At 31.7% G+C, this 26,080-nt stretch overlaps 1 protein-coding gene across 10 annotated transcripts in view; it reads right to left on the minus strand.

The window, feature by feature from the left end:
- LOC111618480 (rho-related BTB domain-containing protein 1-like) overlaps window positions 1-26,080 on the minus strand; it is a 153,950-nt gene that overhangs the window by 32,587 nt on the left and 95,283 nt on the right. For 9 of the 10 annotated variants that reach the window (XM_023360022.1, XM_023360028.1, XM_023360024.1 and 6 more), the window contains 4 exons: window positions 13,362-13,406; window positions 13,017-13,224; window positions 7,938-8,186; window positions 5,163-5,572 (listed from right to left, as the gene is read on the minus strand). In XM_023360022.1, coding sequence (XP_023215790.1) covers window positions 5,163-5,572; window positions 7,938-8,186; window positions 13,017-13,224; window positions 13,362-13,406 — 912 coding nt within the window. The remainder of the gene's footprint in view (window positions 1-5,162; window positions 5,573-7,937; window positions 8,187-13,016; window positions 13,225-13,361; window positions 13,407-26,080) is intronic. The other variant, XM_023360031.1, reaches the window with a different exon arrangement.

Raw genomic sequence — 26,080 nt, forward strand, 5'->3', positions numbered from 1 at the left:
GCCTTAAAATGCTAGCTGTCAAAATATATATTGATAATACAGTTTAGAATGAAAATGGCAGGAAAAATACAACTAATCCATCTAGTGGTAAAAAAAACAAAATTACTTTCCGAACAACCCAATACTTCATTATTTCACCCTTGGTATTCAGAATGTTAGTACATGCTTATTGAATAAGATATATTTAATTATCATCTTCACTATGAAGCTACAATTATACGAAATCTGTTCAATTATACGAGGACTTTTATTTTTTCCGCGTAAACCAATGATGCGCGGGAGGCCTCTTTCGGTGGAGTTGTGGAGGGGACAGTCATGCACAGCCCTGAATTTTTTCCCGCCTGCAGGAAGCGTCAGTCATTGGCAATCGGCCTATGAGTGACTCCTTTGGTGGAGTTGTGGAGGGGACAGTCATGCACAGCCCTGAATTTTTTCCCGCCTGCAGGAAGCGTTAGTCGTTGGCAGTCAGCCTATGAGTGAAGACATGTAGTGAGCTCTCGTCAGATTCCACTAAGTTGGAAAATGACTGAACAATGTGAGCAGCGATATTACATCAAATTTTGCCAAAAACCTTGGCGATACCCGAGCGTAAACCATTCGCAAGATTCAGCAGGCTTTCAGGGATGATCCTCAAGGCCAAAAAAAGCGCGGTAGGTCCGCAGCAATATCACATGACAGTTTTTCGACTCTCATGGGGTGGTGTATCGTGAGTACGCACCATGAGGCCAAACCATCACAAAGGAGTACTACCAGGAGGTCCTTCGTCATCTTTCCGATGCTGTGCGACGCAAATGACCGGATCTGTGGTCGATCAAAACTTGGCAGCGCCATCGTGATAACGCATCCACCCATTCTGCACATCTGATTCGGGCTTTCGTCACCAAACACAATACTCCTGTGGTTCGTCACGCTCCGTATTCTCCCCATATGGCTCTGTGTGACTTTTGGCTATTTCCCAAGCTGAAAATGCCGCTAAAAGGAACCCGATTTTAGTCGAGAGAAGACATCGTGCGGAATGTGACGGACTGGCTGATGGCCATTCCAAAAGATGCATTCCAGCAGTGTTTCCAGCAATGGCAGGAACGCTGGGAGAAGTGTATACACTACCAGGGAGACTACTTTNTTTTTTAATTTAGAAAAATAAGAATATTTTGTATTAATTAAATACAGTAGGTGATCGGTTAATGAACATAATCAGTTCCAATACTTTGTTTGCTATCCGAATTGTTCATTAACCGATTATCGATTTACCATAGGTTTCTATGGGAATTTGATTAATTCATTCTGGAGACCCCAAAAAAATAAATATATACTTTCTTACTACATTTATTCATGTGTAATAATAAAAATACATATATACACGGTCTTGCATTTTTATTAGTCATGCTTTTTTCCATTTGTGAGGGTTAAAGAATCTGTCCAATGTCGATTGCTTTTCTATCTTCTTCATGATTTTTCAGAAGTAATTAATAGCAGTGTAATTGTAGAGATCCCTAGGCCTATTAACCTCAATCTGGTTTGGATGCCATTTTAAGACCATTGTTCTGACATCCTCCCACTTCTTCAAAAGATCTTTAATAGCAGATATCGGCATAAATCTGCATTTTCAGAAGAAAACGTAAAAGAATTGTTTCTGTCAGAAATATAAAAGGCTGGAATTACAAGGGAGAGTTTCAAAGTTTGGGGGAATACTATCTGATCAGTATATACTGGGTAGAACGTTGATGTCAACGTCTCACGTGCTCCGAAAAGTTTTGAATTGTTGCCTGAAGAGAAAGGAAGACCAATCAGTATTCGTTATTTTACATTGCTTCTTCTTGTGTTTGTTCAGTGAAGTGTTCGTTGTCTGATTCATAAAAATCATTCGTGAAAGTGTTCGTTATCCAATTTGTTCATTAGCTGATCACCCACTGTATTGTTACAAAAAATTTTATATCATCTGACAAACTATTCATGTAAATAAAAATAAGGGTTTATTTCTTCATCTTCCAATATAAAAGTTAGTTCAATAAAAATAGCACAAGAGTTATTTTACTCAATATGTTTGGGTAAATGTTTATATGTAGCACCAATTTGGTTATTAACAAAATCTAACTTCAGTTCTTGTGAAGTATGTTTAAGTTCAATCAATCAGCTCAGACTATGCAACTAGACTAGAATCTGGTAAATATTCATTGAAAATTCATGTTTTTAAAAATTAAATTAATTAATATTATTCAAAATTTTATTTGTAGTATTTTGTAAAATATTCAATCATTAGAATATCAACTTCTGCAAAAGTTCTATTCAGAACAATATCTTTACAATAGGCTTACCCGTGGATCAACTCACTGTCTAATGTTGTTATAAAAGATATTTTAATCTTAATCCTTTAATCCTAATTTAATTCTTGCAAATAGTGGGAATTATCAGGATTATTGGTCTCAAACTCTGATTGTTTATATCTAATCAGTTAGACCACAAGAGGTAAATATTGGATTGTTCGGAAAGTAATTTCGTTTTTTCCGTGGGGAAAAAAAAACAATATTTATATAATAAATAAATATTTTATTGAATTATATATCGACCATTTTGGTCAAATACCTGTTGTCATCATTTCTGGTAGTAGCATGATTTAACATTCATAAAAGTTTTCATCGTTGCTTACAAAAAACCGATCCAAATGATTTTTGACATTGTCATTTCAAGTAAGTGTCTTACAGTTAAAAAAATTTTGTATAGATTGAAACAAGTAATAATCTGAGTGTGTTCGATCTGGCACATATGGTTGGTGTGATAGCACATCCTATCTAAGTTATAACAGTTTCTGACGAGTTATCAAACTTGTGTGAAATTTGACATTATCGTGGTAAAACACTATACCTGTTTTGTTGATCAATTCTGGCTGCCTTTTCTGTTTGATGATATTATTCAACTTGTTTACTCAATGGCAGTACACTTTCAAATCAATTGTTAAATTTGTCTGGTAAAAGCTCCAAAAAAAAATTTCCTTAAAATCCCACCAAAGAGAGCATCTCTCTTTAAAAACATGTGGAACCCATATATTAAGCTTTGAAACAAAACCAATTTGTTTCAAATAATCATAAACAGTTCAATTTGACAAATTTAATCTCTTAGTAATTTCACGTGTTGTTATTCAGCAGTTTGCTTCAATCAGTACCTTTATTTTGTTTTCATTGGCTTCAACTGGCCATCCAGAACGTAGTGCATCTTCAATATTGAAATTGCCAGAACAAAATTTTGTAAACCAGTTTTGGCACTGTCATTCTTTTAATACATTTTCTCCATACACGTCACACAATTTTCTTGCTTGAACAGCATTCTTACCTTTTCGGTAATAAAAGAGCAAACTATGCTGAAAATGCTGCTTTCGATCTTCCATATTTGAAGGGACACAAAAAAATAAACAATTGCACAGAATCAAACAAAATTTTTTTACAAATAAGCCTTAAAATGCTAGCTGTCAAAATATATATTGATAATACAGTTTAGAATGAAAATGGCAGGAAAAATACAACTAATCCATCTAGTGGTAAAAAAAACAAAATTACTTTCCGAACAACCCAATACTTCATTATTTCACCCTTGGTATTCAGAATGTTAGTACATGCTTATTGAATAAGATATATTTAATTATCATCTTCACTATGAAGCTACAATTATACGAAATCTGTTCAATTATACGAGGACTTTTATTTTTTCCGCGTAAACCAATGATGCGCGGGAGGCCTCTTTCGGTGGAGTTGTGGAGGGGACAGTCATGCACAGCCCTGAATTTTTTCCCGCCTGCAGGAAGCGTTAGTCGTTGGCAGTCAGCCTATGAGTGAAGACATGTAGTGAGCTCTCGTCGGATTCCACTAAGTTGGAAAATGACTGAACAATGTGAGCAGCGATATTACATCAAATTTTGCCAAAAACCTTGGCGATACCCGAGCGTAAACCATTCGCAAGATTCAGCAGGCTTTCAGGGATGATCCTCAAGGCCAAAAAAAGCGCGGTAGGTCCGCAGCAATATCACATGACAGTTTTTCGACTCTCATGGGGTGGTGTATCGTGAGTACGCACCATGAGGCCAAACCATCACAAAGGAGTACTACCAGGAGGTCCTTCGTCATCTTTCCGATGCTGTGCGACGCAAATGACCGGATCTGTGGTCGATCAAAACTTGGCAGCGCCATCGTGATAACGCATCCACCCATTCTGCACATCTGATTCGGGCTTTCGTCACCAAACACAATACTCCTGTGGTTCGTCACGCTCCGTATTCTCCCCATATGGCTCTGTGTGACTTTTGGCTATTTCCCAAGCTGAAAATGCCGCTAAAAGGAACCCGATTTTAGTCGAGAGAAGACATCGTGCGGAATGTGACGGACTGGCTGATGGCCATTCCAAAAGATGCATTCCAGCAGTGTTTCCAGCAATGGCAGGAACGCTGGGAGAAGTGTATACACTACCAGGAAGACTACTTTGAAGGGGATTAGGGTTTTGTACCTCAAAATCAATAAATGTATTTTTGAGGACCAAAGGTCCGATACTTTTTGAACAGACCTCGTATTACTACAAATTACATTGAATAAATTTCATATTAAATATAAAATCAAATCATTCTTTTGCATCCAAATTTGTGTATTTTGTGGAGAACTTCAAAACTCTATTAATCTTTTTTTTATACTGTCCACTGTTCCAAGAACAGAAAAGAGAGATATTTGTTGAGATTCCAAGAGAAGTGCTATTACTCACTATTATCCAAATAATCCATATATAAATACATTAAACTTGTTAAATTAATATTTAATTATTGTAATTTTAATTTGAAAGATTTATGAAATTTTTAGTTGTATAAGTTTGTCTCACATTTTTTAAATACTTTCTTCTTTTGTAAAATACATAAAATGAATTGAATTTCATATATTTTTGTGTGTTTCTGTTACTGCTTGTTTTCAACCTTCTTTAGGTCAGCTTCAGTCAAAAATGGTTGTAAACTAATAGAACAGTTGACATTCCCAGTTAAGAAGACTAACAAGATTTGGCTTTCACAACAAGCAGTAATAGAAACAAATATTAATAATGGCAGAAAGATTCAAAGACTATAACAATCATATTTTTCTTAATAAAATTTTAATTGTATCATATAAAAATAAAAAATTTAAATTTTAAATTACCTTAGAGTTTGTTGGAGAGCAGCTGGTATGATTAATTTAGAAATTGTAACAACTGTCTGTGCAGATGACGTCATTTTTCCACGATGATCTATACCTTCACATTGTTCTAAACTAATAGACTGGAATGCTAGATGATTAAGATTGCGCTGAATGCCAGCTCTGCCAAGAGTGGCACCCATAGCTGCGGCAGTGGTTGTTTCAGGGTGTATCTGGCAACTAGAACGACGACGAACAATACTAGCAGCCATCGCACTGCCAGTTGAATTGCTATTGTTATTTGTGGTATTACTTGTATGATGATGATTGCGTGGTAAACGAAAAGAGGCACGGGTGGTTGTTGGCGTACTTTCACATATTAATTGTTCTGTATCAGCATTGAAGCTTCCTACTGATGCTTCTAGTGTGCTAATCTAAAATAATAAGAATTTAAAAAAATTTTTAAAAATAGAGGAATTGCAGTTCTATTAATAAAAACATTTATAGCAGATCATATATGCAAATACTACAATATACACTCACTGAAAAACAAAATTATACACCAAGAGAAGGCATTGGAATTGACAAAAACTATTTGATATTGTAATCACTTATTACCATCATTATCACAATTTTCTGTGTAACAACAGTACAAATTAAAAGGAACCTTTAGTACTTTATAGGACCTTCCTTCTTGCCTGGATACATGTGATATAATCAGGCATTGAGACACACAAGTACAATACGCTATCTTGTGATAGACTTGTCCAGGGGCTCCAAATCCTTTATACTTATGACTGCTAAAGATGTCATTCCACCTGGTTCTACAAATGCTCAATGGATGAGGACTTGGACCCTCTGGAGACCAGGCAACCCGAGGAAGTGCAGCAACATAACAGCTAGGATTTCCCATAATTGTCTCTGTTTGTAGGTCTGCCATCACAAGCAACATGTGAAAGTGCAGGATTTCTTGAATGTACCACTGTGTTATCAATGTCCCTTGTACCATTACTAGAGGTATTTGACTGTTATATGAGATAGTTCTCCTAGACTGCATTTGAGGGCAATGTGCCATTCAACAGCAAAGACAGGATTGAAATGGTCATATGTTCCCAAACAAAACTTGAGATTCATTACTAATGACAATATGCTGTCAGTCCATAACCACTGAAAATGAAAGCAATAATGTTGGAGTGTTAATGGCAGGCTATATAATGGTCACTATATATGTAAATTCTCCTCTGCAAAAGAGTCTTCATCCAGAGTTTTATATAACAGCATTTTTATCCACCATCCAGAGACAGGTGGCATTCATCTGTCTCTGGATGGTGGATAAAGATGCTGTTTGAGCTTGTCTCACAATCAGATAATCATTTTTCCTAATGATCTATCCAGAATATACAAAGCTTGCTTCCTGTGTATTTGTTCATTGACATATCAACTGTCCCTAACATTTCTCAGTCAGATTAGAATAATAAAATGGCAGGCAATTTGGCAAAACAGTCACCTTGTTTTCTTCAGGCTAATGATGCAGCCTTTCTCAAACTCTGTTAGTTATACATAGAAAAGAGTCCTTTAAATTTTATAATTCATTAAAAAAGTATATTAAATATCCTTTAAATGATGAAAAATGCTTTCATATTCAGTACAATTAAAGCTTCTTTAGTTTAAATAAAATATAGTTAAAATTCTTTTTCAATGATTTTTAAAATTTGTCTATAAATTAAAATATTTTTTTACTATCTTTAAAAATATTGTAAATTTCATTATATAACAGCAATAATAATAAATTTAAAAATAGAATGTAAATTAATTTTTTATCCCCATGCTCATTTAGCAAAAACTAGTATCCATACATAGGCAATATTGCAAACCTTTTCTTTCTTTGCAGATAACCAGTGATGATGGACTTCTCTAAGGAAGAACAGATTGAGATAATTCTTTATGCAGGGTCTGGCAGCAGTCACAATATTGTGGCCATATATGTTACAATGCCACTCAGGGACACATGATACCATCACCAAACTGAACTGAATTTCTGGTGGAATTATGGTCCGTGACTTTCTCCGGATTAAATCATCCTGCGATTCGTTGCACAGCCATGTGATAGCTTCTTTCATTAGAAAAAATCTTGAGCGAAATTCCTCATCGTCTAAATCAAAAGCATTATCGCTATCTCAAAATACTCTTTCTCGAGATAGGGAATGTTTTGTAAGGCGATCATATAGCATGAATAGCATTGAGTCGTCCATATTGGATATAACGAAATTGAGGCGAAAGACAATAGGCCTGTCAAAAGACAACTATCCACTCGTCGCAAAAATATGAGAGAAGTGAAGAGAGAAAAAGTTGTCCAGAATCACGTTTAGAGAGACGTGATGATCTCTCGAGACATAAACAAATGATTAGCCAATCAGCGATTGGCTTGTGAGAGACGAGAGACAATGACCAGATTACGGCCCCTGATGTTTCAAAGGCTGTACAACTTGGTGGGCAACCTGCATTCAACTGTGCAATGACAGTGACCACATTGAGCATATCCTTTGAATTCCTACTTGTTCTGTATATACATTCAGAAATACATGTCTAGGCTTATGTATGGATACTTTTGGATCACCTGTGTTTCTTTGTTTAAATCATTTGAATTATATATCATTATACTAAATTATGGCACTCTGCCAAAATTTTATTAAGTTATATTTATTCTTAATTTAAATTTATAGATATCAGAGAGAAACAAATTAAAAAGAATTTACTAAAATATAATAGAGGTATAGTATATTCAAACAACTAACTTACCATACTAGAATCACTGGTACTTCGACATCCAGAAAGTATTTCAGATGACAGATCCATAGTAAACAATTTATAGAAAGTATTACAGACAGCGGCCAGCACTGCCTTATGAGCAGAGAAACCAACTTTACCAGCTAAGAAAATGACATCTGTATAGATTTGACTTTGAAACAAGGCAAACATATCTTCTTCAAACTGTGAAGGTGGCACAGATAATTCTGGTGGTGGTGGTTGTGGTGGACAAAAAGGTACCTAAAATTTAATTTATGTTTCTTATATTTTAATTTTTAAGAACTTTTAATTAATTATATATATGTATGATAAAGAACTGATAGAATATGATGTATAATAATTTTATTTTCAGTTTAAAAAATAATTTAAATTTCCAACATTTTAATGTATATTTCTAGTTATATTTATTTTGATGAAAATTAATAAGAATTATTATTTTCTACATATAGTTTAATTCAAGAATATCTTTCAATAATCTAGAATGATATAAGTGAATTTGTTGATGATATAACTTCTAGTTGAAGATCAAATATGGAAACACTGTGAACTTCTTTGTTCTTTTTTTTGGCAAAGATATTGAAAATTTTACTAATAGTGATATTTATCATAACTTTATTCAAAACAATTATTGGGCTACAATTTGAAAAAATTGTAGACCTATAAATTTCCATTGTTGTCAGTCTGCTGTTTGTCTGTCTGTCCTTCCTTTTTTAATCTCGAGAACAGAGTTAGATAGATGAAATTCAAGACTAGATATGGAAAACTTTGGGGCAGGAGGCCCTGATTAACTATATATGAACTTCTGGTTTGCACTGGAAATCACATTACTTCAATTCAAAAATTTTCCCTGAAAGGAGTTAGATAAATGACTGGCAAACTCTATTGCTAGCTGAGAAGTATGATGTATAGGGGCAAAACTACTAATTTAAGGTGGAGAGCATATAACTTAAATAAATTAAAACTATGATAAAAAATTGCTGGCATTGTGATGTTACAATAAATAATTGCTTGTTTCATTTTTATAAAATTATTTTTAAGATAAAATAGAATCTCACCTAAACATCAAATTTCCAGCAACACACTCAAATTCAACATTCAAATATTTTCGGCCACCCCTTAATAATCGGCCTTCATCAGGAAAAGTCAAATGAAAATAACTGTTCTATTTATAGAATGTAGCCATGTTCTACATGCAATTTAAAAAAAAATTTTTTTAAATCAGTTTGAACAACAGTTGTAATGTATACTAAGCAACATATATTCCTTTAAGAGTCTAAATAATACTTCCATGCATTTGGAATGTAATCTGTGTTGATGCATGCTCCTCTTATATCAGCCCTATAGATTTCTGCAGCCTTTAATGCTCTTATGTATTGTCTGTCAAATACCCTGTGTATTAGGGTAGCTTTGTCCAATAAAGGGGAAATTCCCAGTTCGATAGCATACCAGGCCAGAGCCGTATTGATGTTTCCTTTTGCCACATCGTACTTGTGATCTCATACCCAGGTTTGTAATGATCTGTATGTGGAACCAATGTACATTAGTGTCCTGTTGAACCTATCATCCTGTAGTCGGGTGTTGTAAACTACAGGTGCTCTTGCATCCTCAGTGTGATCCTTAACATTAGACAAAAGATGGAACATGGTGTGTTTCCTTTTGTACACTATGAGTATGTTTAAATCCTTGGCAATCCTCCTGTATATGTGATGGAGGGATGGTTTGTAACTTAGGACTACCCGTTTCTTTTCTGTGTTGTAAACATTAGTATTGGTGTTGACTGACCTGGCCTGATATGTGGACATTATATTATTGATAAATGAGTGGCTGTACCCATGCTTGGATGTGATATGTTTCAGTTGTTTTAGCTCATTATTAGTATCCGAGAGCTACATACAATGTGAGTGGGCTCTAGCCACAAGTGCGCAAAACAAAGACGTTTTATATGACCAAGGGTCAGCAGAGTTGGCCGGTATGAATAGGGGGATGTAAGTGTGTTTGCGATACACTGTAGTTTGAGTGTGTTGCTGGAAATTTAACATTTAGGTTGAGATTCTATATATATCGTTCCAGTTTACAGTTGTGGTTTTTATTTAAGATACAAGTAATTAAAATTCATGAATATATTTTATACACTGAAATTTTAACAATCTTGTTATAATTCATATTCACAAAATTATACGTTGAAAACCTTTGCCATTATTTTATAAAAACAGTGAAAGTATAAATATCATAATTAAAAATTGTTTTCATTTATTTTAAATGTTTGAATATTTTAATAATACAAATAACATTTTTTAATTACGTACCTCAAAGCCTGTGACTGATGTGAAATTAACATCAAAAAACAAACAAACAAACAAAAAAAAAAAAACAGACTTCTACAAACATTTTCAAACCCTTAACGGTTCTTCTTCAGGCCGCAATGAATTTCCATTAGAATGCCAATAGATAAGAGCATAATTTGAAATTAGAACACATGTTACCCGACGACATCTCATTTAGACATGCACACTATAGATGGTAGCAATTGTCAAGAATTTTTACAGCTCTTTGTCCAGTAGTGCGTGCCATGCTATGAACAGATTTAATTCCTTTGTGGTTGATACAGGTGTTGCTGAGGCTAAATTTGTAGATATAAATGGCTTTCAACCACTTTAGATGTTCCGTGTATGGTGTGATGAAAATTATTCTCGCCTGGTTAAAATTCAGCTCTATGTCAAGATCACTGGCGTAAATGGCCAGAACAGTGGTGGTCCTGGCATGCTGTATGTCCGTGATGTGCACTTTCATTCTAACCTTCTAAGGAGTGCTTCGTAGAGCCAATGCAAATGAGTTCTCTATTGCATCTGTGATCTTTAATTGGGATGCTGTAAACTCCGGAAAGTCTGTCCCAGTTAGGAACAGCCTTTCTGTTACGTAGGATGTAAAATATGGTTGGACATCTTCTATACATGATGTGAATGTAGCACTTCTTAGCTATCTCTGTATATAGTGACTTAAAGAAGCACTCCAAGTCCACTATCATGATGAAGTTCAACCTGAGGACTAGGAAAGGATCCCAGTCACTTATAACTCCTACCTTAAGTCACTGTATACAGAGATAGCTAAGAAGTGCTACATTCGCATCACGTATAGAAGATGTCCAACCATATTTGACATCCTGCGTAACAGAAAGGCTGTTCCTAATTGGGACAGACTCCCCGGAGTTTACAGCATCCCAATTAAAGATCACAGATGCAATAGAAAACTCATTTACATTGGCTCTACGAAGCACTCCTTAGGAGGTTAGAATGAAAGAGCACATCGCGGACATACAGCATTCCAGGACAACTACTGTTCTGGCCATTTATGCCAGTGATCTTGACATAGAGCTGAATTTTAACCAGGCGAGAATCATCCTCACCACACTGTACACAGAACATCTAAAGTGGTGGAAGCCATTTATATCTACAAATCCAGCTCAGTAACACCTGTATCAACCACAAAGAGGAATTAAATCTGTTCGTAGCATGGCAAGTGCTAATGGACAAAGAGCTGTAAAAATTCTTGTCAATTGCTACCATCTATAGTGTACATGCCTAAATGAGATGTCATCGGGTAGCATGTGTTCTAATTTCAAATAATGTTCTTATCTATTGGCATTCTAATGGAAATTTGTCACTGCCTAAAGAAGAACCATTAAGGGTTTGAAAATGTTTGTGGAAGTCTTTTTTTTTTTTTTTTTTGTTTTTTGATGTTAATTTCACACTGGTAACAAGCTTTGAGGTATGTAATTAACTGTACAGTAATACCATGAACTTACACGATAGGTGGGACTGAGCGATAACCACGTAAGTCGGGGTATAATTTCGCAATTTGTTTAAAATCCAAGTCGGTTGTATATAAGCTAATAAATGTTTTCATTAATCTTATCTCATCTTTTGATTCGTTCACAGTTACAAGAAATCACCACACAGAGTCTCTCAAGTCTCCGTAGATATAACAAACACAGAAATAAATAACACAAAATAAATTGTAGCTATGTGTCGATTCCGCGCAACACGTCCGAAGATGTAAGCTGAACAATAGTGTGGGGGGGAGTGAGTAATCGAGAGTTGCGTGGTGCTCAAACAAAAGACAAATCGACGAGATTTGAAAATCGCGTAAGTCGGGGTAGCATAAGTCGCGGTATTACTGTATTCTGGTGTTGAGTAGAGTGGATTTGTAACATTTATTAACTTATTGATTAACAATGTTTGACTTTAAAACAGCAAATCAACTTGGTCAACAAAAAAAATGAACAGAAACAGTAAAATAAGAAACTTTAGAAATATAGGTATAGATAATTGAAAAAGAAGACTCTGTCCTAATCATATGAAATTTTTCCAATCTATTAAAAATAGAAGAGGACAAGAGAGAAAATATGATTAAATTTTATTTCAACAATACTCAATAGTATTAAAGTAAATGTTGTTATTGTAAATAACTGAATATCAAACTCAGCATTTTTAAAACAATGAAATATTAAACACCTTCTATCACTGAGAAATGTTTATTTAATTAATAAAACACTAATGTTTTCAGCCTCATGGAATAGGCCATCCTCAGTTACATTTCCATCGTTACAGTTTTAAAATACATTCAAACTCATTTACACCTGAGGATGGCCTATTCCATGAGGCTGAAAACGTTAGTGTTTTATTAAATAAACAATTCTCAACAATAGAAGGTGTTTAATATTTCATTAAGTGTTATTGTAAATATTGGCAAAGTTTAATTTATGATTAATATCTTAATGGCCAGCAATTCATTTGAATTGCTGGCCATTAAGATCGTATCACCTAATAGGCTTGTTTTATTATTTTTATTATTAAATTTAATAATAATTGAATAAAATTAAATGACAAAAACAGTAGAAATATAATGTTTGATTATTTCAATCTTTTAATGAAAATTTATAAATTAAAAACAAGATATATAATTTAGATTAACTTTATTATCATTAAATCAATAATCAAACTTAACATAAATCAAAATAGAAGAAATTAGTTAATATAAATTTTTCACTATTATTTATAAAAAATGAGAGACCTGAATTAGCGGACGTTGCACATGTTTCAGATTAGTCATCCAAAATCGCTGTTGTCTTCGAGCAAGAAGAGCAGCTCTAACAACATTTTCAAAAACTTCTCCAACACCAAAATGAGTCAAAACACTTGTTTCATAATAGGGAGCACCAATTTCTTTGGCAACACTTCTACCTTGCTCAGGTGACAATATATCATTTTCACGAAGTGGTCTATAAATACATAAACTATATAAGTTGCATCAATATTTTTTATAAGATTTAACATGCAAACATAACAGTACATTATTGTACTAACATCAAAGAAAAAAAAGTCTGACAGAGATAAATTTGTAATAGCCAACCAATACCTTCCAAATTCAGGAAACCTGCTGGACACACATGGATGGTTTCCCCTGAAAAAAATATAAAGTATAAAGTTTAGAGTTAATGGCTGGCTACACCATTTATACAACATTATAAAACTTGTTAGTACAATGATGTATAATTAGATACCCTAATGAGCAGTTCAATGGCAATATTAGAAATAAGTATTTATGCAAGTTTATTTAAGGAAAGGTTCGGTTTTTCAGTTGTTTAACAACTATAAATTTAACCATAATTGTCAAAGACATTGGCACGGGACTTTTCATATCAATTTAGAGATTACAGTATTCTTATATCAGTAAAATATAATATAATAAAATATAATATAATAAGATATTCTTAACATATGAGTAATTTATCTAATTTATCTGAATGATTTTGAAGTTTATGTGATTAATATCATCAGAGAAATTAGAAATAAATAAAATATTTTAAATTCCTATGGCAAAATATTTTTACAGCCAAGCAACTGCCAAATTATTGAGCTATAATATGGCTATGTAATTAATTATATACTAAATTAATTTGTCTAGAGATAGGCAGTTATTCTGCTATCTCATACTAGATTTAATAATTATAACTAATTTAATTCAATTTAGAATTTTCTGGAAGAAAAGAATTGGCTCAGAGTGGGACTTGAACATGCAACTCTTAGTCTCAGTTCAGGCAGATTTTTTCTTCCAGAAAATGCAATTTAAATAAAATTTATTATAATTATTAAATCTAGTATGAGATGGTAGCATAAAAGTCTACCTCTAAACAAATAATTTAATATTTAATTAATAAAATAGTCATATTAGGGTAATGTTGTGCCTCTAAAAATAATATACAATTTAGTGAAAACTAAAACAATATACAAATTTATGCAAACATATTAATAAAGTGTAAATGTAAAGTGTACAGTACTTTACAACTTGATGCTATTTACTTTAATAAAAATTTTTAAAATGACCTAATCAATTTCCAATGCATCAAGTATGAATATCCAACTACGTCAGGTGTTACTATTCAATGATTAGGCATTGGTACTCTTAATTTCACTTGAAGATTTGTGTAGAAAATAGTCACATTTGTAATTATTTGGACTTTCTGCACCTCTGCATCTTTGTGTGACCATTTTTTTTTTTGCATTTCTGTCTGGATTGTCTCAGATTTTTACTTTCTAATGCCTCTAGTTTGCAATTTTCTGGAATAACTATTAGAATTTGTGAATGTTTTTTATTGTCTTCTCAATTTTTGCCATTCAGTATTGTATAAAATACAAGAAACATGTGAAATATTACCTAAACGCACTATAGTTGTACTTGATTTAAATAAGTGTAATTACCCTTCATCGCCGTATTGAATCTGATGCTTTTTTTTTCTGCCTAACAGTATTATAAATCAAACAAAAAGCAGGAATGGAAAGATAAATATATGTAGTTTATACACATAATGATTATAACTAAGAATTTAAAATAAAGATGTACTTATCTTGAGTTGAAATTTGCAAAATTTTCTAAGAGCTCACCTCAAAAACAACACAAATGAAAGAAGGAGCACTACTTAACTATAAACTTACAATGACATTTGCTAGCTGGCCACATCAATCACACATTCACAATTCCATTCTGTTTTGAGATACCTAAGTGAGCAGGATTACCCACTGAGTGTCATTACCCAACTTTACCCTATAGCCTAATAATTTGGCAGCCTTTGGTCAAATATAAATTAGGTTTGTGAGTTAATTAGGTTAAATGTAAAAGATAGGATAAGTTAGATGCAGGGTCTTCGAGAGGGAGTGCTTGACAATTTTTCTCTGGCAGGGAGAAAACTTAGGGATCTTTAGTGGTTTCTACCCCTGTAAATTAATGTTGCTTTTATTAACGAAACTAAGAGCTTTAAGAATGTTTTTATTAATAAAAAATATTTTGCGTATTTAATTTGTTTAAAAATGGCAAAAGAAGTTCGCTCTACTCCCTACAAGCTCTCTATTGCTCTGGTTAAATACAACTATATACACATTTCAGTTTTGAAAATCATAATTTATAAAATTGAAATTATATTTTTAAAACACTTTTTATAATTTGGAAACATGCTAGCGATTTGTTTTTACAATAATTACCTTAATAAAAATTTTTCTTACTATTTTTGTTTATTAAAAAATCAATGCCCACTTTAAAAATCCAACAACGGGTTGCTTAACTTTCTCAGCCACATTTGGTGGTGCCATCTGTTATAATATTTTATTAAAACAAACTTTTTATATTTTCAAGTATTAACAAATGGCAAAAAGGTTAATTTTGAGGGTAGGAATAGATTTTATAAAAAGTTGTAAATGTTAATAACGCTAATATATTATAGTAAATAATAATTAAGAATATTAGAGACACACGATCACTTTTATCTTCCCGCCCCTTCGACCTTTAATTACCAAAATTTAATAGCATCAATCCTCTAATAAACAAACCTCTATGCAAAATTTCAGAAATTTTCGACAAAAATACAGGAGTCATTAAGCTTCACAGAGGGTGAACAAAATCACGCCCCTTCTCACACACACAAACATCTATGCATACAGAATGTCATTATGACCAATTTTTTTTTCATATACAGCACGATAATACTGAAATATACAATAAAAAAATAATAACAAAAATAATTCTATGAATCTATAAATTCATAAATTTAAACTAGATAATATATTTTATTTATTTATTATTAAAATATTTCATTTAATTTTCGGTAGTTGGCGCTGGCACCGCTGGATCAGTTTTACTTAAAAGATTATCGGAGAATCCTTCAATTAAAGTACTTGTATTAGAAGCAGGAGAAAGTCCTCCTTTAGTAACCGAGTTCCCAATAACATCTTCAAGCCTAATTAGAACGAAATATACATGGAATTACACTTCTCTCCCAAGCGAAAGAATAGCACACGCAGTGGAAGGAAGAGTAAGATTTCTAACACTTTTCTTGAAATTTAATTTCTCAAGTATATTATACAGTTTTAATGTTATATTTTTTTAGAGTATCGAATTAGGGGCAGGTAGATTACTGGGTGGAACTGCTATGGTAAATACTAATATTTATGCCCGTGGAAATAAATACGATTACGACGAATGGGCACGCAACGGTGCGATAGGATGGGATTGGAAGAATGTTTTTCCTTATTTTCTTAGACAAGAAGATAATTTAAATCCTGAAATTGTAGATAATGGTAACTGAAATAATAAATTATTTAATGCAAAGTAAAAAAAAATAATTACTATGGATGAATATGAACAAATAATGATTTAAGTTTAACTAAACTGTTTCATTGAAGACGTTTATATAACCGATAAAAATTATATCCTTTTTAAAGCAAGCTTCACGTTTTCATGAAATTTACTTATAAAATTCTGGTCTTTTTAGTTTTACAATACAATATGATCTTTTGAAATATTTGCAGGCTATCATGGAATTGGTGGAGATATGCCAATTCAATTTCACGAATTTTCTTCGCCTATAACAGAAGGTTATCTAGAAGGAGCAAAAGCTACAGGATATCGTTTAGGAGATTTCAATGGACCACTTCAAACAGGTACATTTCAATCATTTACAATAATTAATTCGCTGATAAATTTAAAAATTAAATTTTTATTTAGTTTATATATATATATATAGGCTTAATTAACGTAGNATCACCAAACAATATTTTTTATAGGGATTTTCAATGAAACTGAATAAAATATTATAAAATTGATAACACATAAAAAAAATATAATTTAATTAAACATTGATAAAAGAAAATAGTATCTAAATTTTAAAGTAATTTTTTCAAGACATTAAAGAAATTGCTGGAAGAATATAATTTAAGATAAATTCTGATCAATTGAATTTGCATTGTGAAAACATCCAGCAAGTAACATGAAACAATCTATACACATATCTATTATAGTTTTAATTTACCATATTTACTTGCATATAAGACAAGCTGTGACTTTAAAGATCAAAATAAAGAAAATTACATTTATTAATACAATTCTAATTTTATTTTGTTTAATCACAAATAAAATATCAAATGAATGTAAATGCACACATTGTCCTGCAAAAATTACTGGCATTTTAAACTTTAAGGAAAAATCTTGTAAATCAACAACATAATTTGTTCATGTAAAGCTGGACAAGTGGGAAACTTTTTTTGCTATTTCTTAACAGTCTAATCTACTCTCCATTGATTACACTTATGAGTTTCTCCGAATTCTGATTTCTTAATAATGATCTTGTATATCACTGTTTTCATGTGGGAATGGATTAAAACTTATATCAGGCTCAATGTGATTTTGGAATTTCAATCTGGAATTCAATTCAAAAGCTTTGCATTAAACAGAAGTAAAAATGAATAAATTAGGAAAAGCAAAGCTTTTCCTAATTTATTCTTTTTTACTTCTGTTTAATGCAAAGGAATAAAGGGGGAAAAGCAAAGCTTTTCCTAATTTATTCCTCCCTCATGTATACTCTTGTATATTGTCAGAATTTATTCCTCCCTCATTTATTCCTCTTGTATATTGTCAGAAGTAATGATGAATAAATTAGGAAAAGCAAAGCTTTTCCTAATTTATTCATCATTACTTCTGACAATTCTGATTTATTCATCATTACTTCTGACAACATACAAGAACAATTCAAATGACCCAGATAAAATACTTATATTTTTAAATACAAGAGGGTAAGCATCTGGTAAAAAAATGGAAATACACGGTTCACAAAAATTATTTGCAAAAACGCAAAGAATCTTTTGCTCAGGCATATAGGACGATCTAGGAATTTGAAGCTGTGATAAATGAATAAAAACCTCATTTTATATGCAGTATACTGCATTCAATGCCAGACATGCAAGTCTGGCATTGAATTTGGATACAGCATTTGAATGTACAGTACCGCAGAACCCCAATTATCTGAAGTAATGATGCTGCCTCGGATAACTGAAAACTTGGATGAAATGGATGGCCAAAGCCATTTCTGATTTAAAATTACAAACATAAAAGATTTATATGGTATTACTTTTAAGCTTCATTTTATACATTAGTGAAATTTTACATCATTTATTATACAACAGTTTTAAGAATAAAAAATGCATATTATTGTAATTACATTTTTAATGTGAATGATTTGTCTTACTTTAAAGTTATATGATAAAAAGTTAACATGTATTACAAAATTATTTGTTTCTGTTATCATTTTAAACTTTCTTTTACAATATGAATAAGTAGCATATTCTAACTCAAGTGAAAAATTCACACAAAAGATATTAAGGAATGTTTTATTTTCCTGCAAGTGCTATTGACATAGTAATGCATGTTGTCCTCTGCCAGTAATAAACTGAACAGATTTTGAACAGATTTTTAAAATTGAAACAATAATGGCATTAGCCATTTGGAACATAACATAACAACTTTAAGAATAAGAAAATTTAAAACATTAACTTGAAAAATGTATAACATCGACACACATGCATTTTAATTCATAGAGAAGGTGAGGGTGAATTACAGAGCTAATGTAGATGTTTTAACAGTTTGTATAAACTAATCCAAATTCCGGTCAATTTGAGAATGGAAAGTTGCAAGGAGACAACAGTGTGGTGAAGAGGGCCTCCCAAATGTACAGTATACCATTCCCCCTTCCTCACAGCACCTGAGTATTTCTACTCGATTCCAAAGCGGGGTGTGGTGGTGCTGCACAATCAACTTGGACAGTTTGGTATCACAATTCTCCACAGCGACATAATGCTGGTGCTCAGATACGCGGTTGGCCACATTCTGGTGGTTGCACCTATATAATGGGCGTATAGCCCTGACATTGAGTTTTCCAAGGGAATAGAATATACATCTGATTTTTTCCAGATTGAAACAGCATTCCAAACTTTAACATAAAAAATCCTTTCTTTTCTCCAAATGACAATACACATAAAGGTGTCAGGCTCTACGCTACAATATACTTCCATCTAAGTTTTCAGTTATCTGAGGCAGCATCATTACTTCAGATAATTGGAGTTCTACTATACATTCAAATGCTGTATCCAAATTCAATGCCAGACATGCAGTCAGAATCAAATTAATGTTTTAAGTTTTCTTATTCTTAAGGTTGTCATGTTACGTTCCAAACAACTAGTGTGTTTACCATGTAAGGTAAACACACTAGTTGTTTGAAACGTAAGAAAGAGAAAGGTAGGATCCCTCTGAATGGCGATACATAAATTCGCGATACATAATGATAAATTCGCGATACATAATCCCTCTTCATCAGAGAAAGGTAGGATCCCTCTGAATGGCGTACATAAATTCTATATATATATATTAAGGTGCATGCACATTAATGTTACGTGTTTTTCAAGTTAATGTTTTAAATTTTCTTATTCTTTAAGTTGTCGGATATGGCTTTAATTATTTACTTCTGCATATAAAATTCTCTTTTATTTCTGAAGAAAAATTATATAAAATTATATCATTGCTAGTTAGAAAAAGGACAAAAGAGTATGGTATTAACCCTTAACTGGTTTCGTAAATTTTACAATCATAACTGGTATCATGGGGGCTGCGCAGCCCCCAAGCAAAATTTGCCTTTAGAGAGCAAGTTTAACAATGTGACAGTTCAAAAGTGCATAAATGCTAAATGGAATCCTTCTTTAGTATAATCAACTTTTATTTATTTATATAATTTTCTTTACTTAATTATTACAAGAGATCACAAAATTGTTACAACTTTTGGTGTATGCTTTTTTTAACAANTGAAAGGAGATGTACGTGTCAACGAGTACAGAAGGAAGTTACGACAGAACGATCTGAGGTTTTTTTTTTTTATAGCCAGTCACCCCTTTGAACCATTTCTTTCTCTAGAAACTTTTATAATCCTATGATTCTTAATATCTTCCCTTAACTTTGGACCCAGTTAATTGTAGAAATTAGTTAAGTTAGACCTAAGATAGACTAGGTTCTTTGTTTGTCATTACTTGGGAACCCATCCGTTGTAATTTGTTATGATCGGTCCCAATTAATTTTGTAAATTCATAGTTCCTAAGCGCAAATGATTGTTTCTTCGGAATTTTAGTTTTTTTTTTTTGATTAGTGAAAATTAAACTTATTTATCAACGCCAAGCGATTCCCTGGTTTCAGTTATTTATTACTCGGCAACACTATCCTACTGTCAGAATAAATGCGATAGTGTAAGTAGTGTCTTTTGTCTTTCCTATGCCTAATGTGAGTTGAGCTCATATAAATAGCTAAAGTTTCTGCTTGTGCTATTGAGCAGTATGTACCTAGACAGAAGCAAGCATTGTGAAGCATGCGGCCTAAGTCGGAGTAAACTATAAAAGCGGTACCCACATCATCACCCATCTTGGAACCATCAGTGTAAATCCTAAACATGGGATGATCACTGGATCTTCGAAGTAAACATCAGGGGCAAGCTGATGGGAGGGGTGGTAATTGTAATTTGGGAGGGTATTTTTGTCTATGCTGAATTCTTTTATATCATTGATCAAAGTCAAACTGGGGGGGGGGAATCTTACCTACTCTAATCATTTTGTCAACATCATAGTCGTTATAATCTTGCCAGGGTAAGGTGATGAGATTTTCCTGTTAAATAATGCATTTAATTTCTAAGTCGATATGGGTCAATCATGACATTACCAAAACGGCACTAGTGGGTGCAGTCCTATAAGCCTTACAAATGCAGAGAGCTGCAATCCTTTGAACAGATAACAGTTTTTTTTACGGTTATGGACTTTGGTGGACACGTGGCCCCAGACCTGTATGGCATGGAGGAGTGCTGGCTGAAATGCACCCCTGTAAATAAGCTTAGTAGCATTAGGGCTAAGGCTCCATGTGTTCCTAGCAATACTAATGAGGGTGTTGGCCATCTTTTTAGCTTTGTCCAAGATGTATTTGATGTGAGGTGTGAAGTTAAGTCTCTTGTCAAGAATAACACCTAAAGATTTAATTTCTTTTACATTTTTGAAACCGTGTCAGTGATTATTTTTGTCTTTTTGAACACCATATAATGTAAGTACACGAACACATGGCAATCTTCATCTTATTCAATTTTTAGTTGATACATGTAGCTGTTTTTTGTACACGTTTCAGGCTTATGTAGGCCTCTCCTCAGCCAACTAAAATTACACAATACATATGAATTACAATATTAATATACATATATAAAACCTTTCTATACATATATAAATAAAATTTGTTTTTTTAATCATTACATAGCACACCTTAATAATTAAAAAATCATTAAGGTGTGTTCTGTAATGTTCTGTATCTGTCCGCAAGACACAGTGGTGTCATCCTGACGAGGCATTAAAGAGGTGCCAACCCTGTGGTCACAACAATAGATCTAATCTTATTAAATGAACTATTCAAAAGGTGCTGAGAATTTGGATAAAAATCTTTCTCTTTTATTCCTATATTTAAGAAAGGTCTTCAATAGTGTAAACAAAAAAGTCTGAGAGTCTGGGGAAATTAAAAATTAAAATACCAGAAATTGAAATAGTCAAAGGCATTTATAAAAAGTGTGAAAGCTGTATAAGAACCAAATGTAGTAAATAAGAACAGTTTAAAATCAGTAATGGAATATCCCAAGAAAGCATCCTATCTCTTTTAATCTTTAAAGTGGAAATGGATTGTACCCTAGAAGAGTTAGGTGAGTATAGAGAACCATAATGTTTGCAGATAATGATGTGACTATGTTTTTTCCCAGACTATAACTCCAAGTGAAATTGAATAAATAGTCATCAATATCCGAAAATTATAAACTAAAAATTAATGTGTAAAAGAGGAAATAATGGTATTTAGCCATGAGGAAAGTTGATAACAAAATAATTTTATAAAACATAAAATTAAATGTTCATTTTATACCATTTCAGTCTAGACCATGGGTCGCCAAAGTGGTCGATATTGTCCCCCAGGGGTCAATGTAACATTATTGGGGGTTCAATGTGGCTAGGGGGTCGATTGGGGGTAGATGGAAAAATTGAAACTAAAAATCATGAAGTTGTTTTTTTTTTCCGCTCATATGCAAATCACAAAGTTTTTCTTTTTTGTTCATACACTTGCACTTGTAATAAAACTTTACAGTGGGGGTCAATGTGAGGTATTGGAAAGTTGTTGGGTCGATGGTTAAAAAAGTTTGGTGACCCCTGGTTTAGACTGAGTAATTCTGGTGTTTATGTTTACTCATCCAGATCTCTAATCATTTTATTTCTCTTACTATACTCTTCAAATATTTTATTTTCATGGACTATATACTACTATTATCTTTGTCAGTGAATGTCCAAATTTCTCAGGCATAAGTAAGAATAAGAATACAGTAAGTCTTTTATAAGAGTCTTTTGCATTTGAGAAGAATGTCTTTGGTCCACAACAGTCCATAAACACTGTTATAAAATCCTCGACTTTCAGTTTTTCTTGTTATTTCTTTATCAATTATTCCATTTCTGGTCAGAATACTGCCAAGATATTTAAAATGGGCTGCATCTTTTTAAAAAGGATGAATAAAGAAACAGTATCAAGAAAGTTGTTTGATTCAACATTTATTAACAAGAGACTCAGGGATGAAGCAAAGATGAAAGAGATGGAAAGATCAGGTTGTTAGGGAGAACATTAAAAGACTAGATTAAAATTGAAGAGACATTGAGAAACACGATGTGTTGAATGATAGAAAGAAGTGGAGGAATCTGACTCATCCGACCCAACAATATGTTGGAACAAAAAATAGAAAAATGATGATGAAAGAGCATACCAAAAACAGAACTTTTGAGCAGGGCTGTGGAGTCACGTAAAAATCTACCGATTCCGATTCTTCCTTACCATCCGACTCCGACTCGGGGCAGACTTATTACCGAAACAGATCCGGAAATTCTGATGTCATCACGTGACCTCAGAATAAAATATTCAATAAATAGAGTTGTAATAAAGATAGAGCATAGAAAGCTAAAAGACTTGTAATATATAAATATGTTACCTTTAAATAAAAAAAAAATATATATATGTAAATATGTATTCAATAATTTTTACTTTTCCGGCTGTTATATATAACAGAGGAAAAGTGTAACGCTCAGTCAAAAAATGACCCCTCCCAAATTTTTACATTTTTAGACTCGGGACACCTTGAAATTTCGAGATATGCAAAAGATTCGAGGTTTTTTTCTATATGTGTGGATGTTAGACTGTTCGTGGGGGCATGATTTCGTTCACCCTATTTGAAGCCTAATAATTTCTGTGATCAGAGTGGCCAGAATCGGAGTCGGATGGTTTAACACAGGAGTTAGTTATTCAAGTCAAAGTGGTTGAACTAAATCATGTCCCCATATACATTCTAACATCTTAGGCGAGAACATCTTAACGGGTTTTACTGTACTATTATAAAATGCAAAAAAGCTTACTTTGAGGGTAAAGACAAGTTTTATTTTATTTTTTTAAATTTTGCACGCTAATAACGAGTAAAATATTCATTAAGAGATATGACACATGACCACTTTTATGTCTTCATCCTGTCGACCTTTAACTAAGAACCAAAATTTAATAGTATTAATGCCCCTTTATACGTGAGCTACAGTGCCACATTTCATTTCTTAAACTTTACCCGTTCAGAAAATAAAGAAATTAAACAAATTAGACGCCAACACACACGCATGCGAATTTTTCCCCTTTATTGACTTTTTTGAGGGATTCGGGAGGTCTCCAAACGTGTAGATTTGCAAAAAAACTTGGAGGATCAAATTTGACACGATTCCAATACTTTTCCATTTTATATATATAACAAGTTGGTAAATAAAAAGGAGTCGGAGTCGGCTTATTTTTTGATGACTCCTACTCTGACTCCGGCTAAAACATCAAAACTCCACGACTCCGACTCCACAGCCCTGCTTTTGAGAAACAAACATTTATAAGAATCTACTTCATTTATTAATACATTATTATAATTTCAATAAATTTTTATGGTAACAGTATTAAATTAATTAATTTATATGATAAACAATCATCACATAAACTTACTTTAAATTTTTATCATATAAAATGAAATACAATTATATTTAAAACAAAAAATAATGCATAAAATTTTTAAATAAGCACAGAATACTGAAAAAGAAAATTTATGTTGCATGAATGAAAATGATTTCAGAAATATAAATAAATAAAAGTAACATATAAATATTCAAGGATATATTATAGTTTTTACGATTATATATCAAATTTAAAAATTTTGTGCAAAATAAGTTTTATGACAACTTAAAATGTTTTGATGCTATTAAACTGCTAATTATATTTAATGAATGATAAAGAGATAGTAAGTATAATAATTGAATGATGATCTTGATTTGTTGAACCAAATGCCATGACAAGCTTTCATGTTTGATAGAAACTACAAAGAGAAAGCAAAAAAGATGAGAGAAGGAATCATATTTACTCAATTTCAAGATACAATAAATGAAGTAAAAAATGATGAAACAGAAGAAATATATATGATAAATTTGTTTGATAGAAAAATGATTATATAAATGGAAATTATAAATTTATTTATATATAATAACTAAGATATAATATAATTATAATTAATTGAAACATTAAATCATAAAACATAAAAAAGTGATCCTAAAAAGAAATTATTTTTAATGTCATCATAAAAGAGAATATTTTTCTTATAAATGGATTTTTCTATTTTTCTTAATTTTAAAATTCCTCTAATCATAGAACAATTTAAACATTTTTTTTCATTAAATCTGAAATCAAAGATTATTTATCATCAATATTTTAGAAGAAATTAAATAAAATTTTAGTTGTTTTTTTAATGATAAAATTGAATTACATGTTGGTTATAGAATATAAAATTGACACTTGATCTATTTTACATGATTTTTTGCTCTCCTTTTAATTTTCAGTACTTTTATCCTTAAGGTTTTTGCAAGAAAAGTCTTATTAATTGCATGCTCAGTATATACTTACACTATAACTTAACATTAATCATGTACTGTACAGATAAGAGAAAAATTAAAATATAAAATTGTAAAATAAAAATAAAACAACAAAAAATTTAAAAATTTAAATGAAAAGAATTCTTTGTCATTGTTAAGTCTCATCTATATCTTTAATATATAAAACTGTAATCAACAATTAAATAAAATAATTAAAATTTGAATATTCATTAAAATTTTAACTTTAAGTTTTGTCCTTAATATGAATTTAAAATATTTTTAAATTTATGTTTTATGAAAAATCCATAATAAAAATGTTCATACTGTTAGAAAAAAAATTTCATAAATTTTAAAATAATTTTTAAAAACCATTGAAAAAATTTTAATACAAATTTTAAAAAATTCTCTCTTTTATTTTTAAGTAATAATTTCATCATCATCATATTTTTAAGCTTTAGAAATATATTATTTTTTGTTTTAAAAACAATAATTCTATACAAACTGTTATAAAATTTCTAGAGTTGAAAATTAAAATTTCAAATCTCTTTAATATAAATTTTGATATTTATTCATAAGAACTATTGTTATTTGATTTATTAAAGAATTTAGTAACTAAAACATAAATGTATTCATTGTGTTCATAATTTTATTATGAAAAATGCTTTGAATTTATAATTAAATAATAATTCCATAATTCATAATTTTACATAGGCAAAAATAATCATCTTAATTTGGTTAAATATTTTATTTATAAATAAAACTGAAATTACCACA

This window comes from Centruroides sculpturatus, unplaced genomic scaffold (assembly GCF_000671375.1).
Source record: "Centruroides sculpturatus isolate CEXI.00-Female unplaced genomic scaffold, Cexi_2.0 scaffold5, whole genome shotgun sequence".
Lineage (NCBI taxonomy): Eukaryota > Metazoa > Arthropoda > Arachnida > Scorpiones > Buthidae > Centruroides > Centruroides sculpturatus.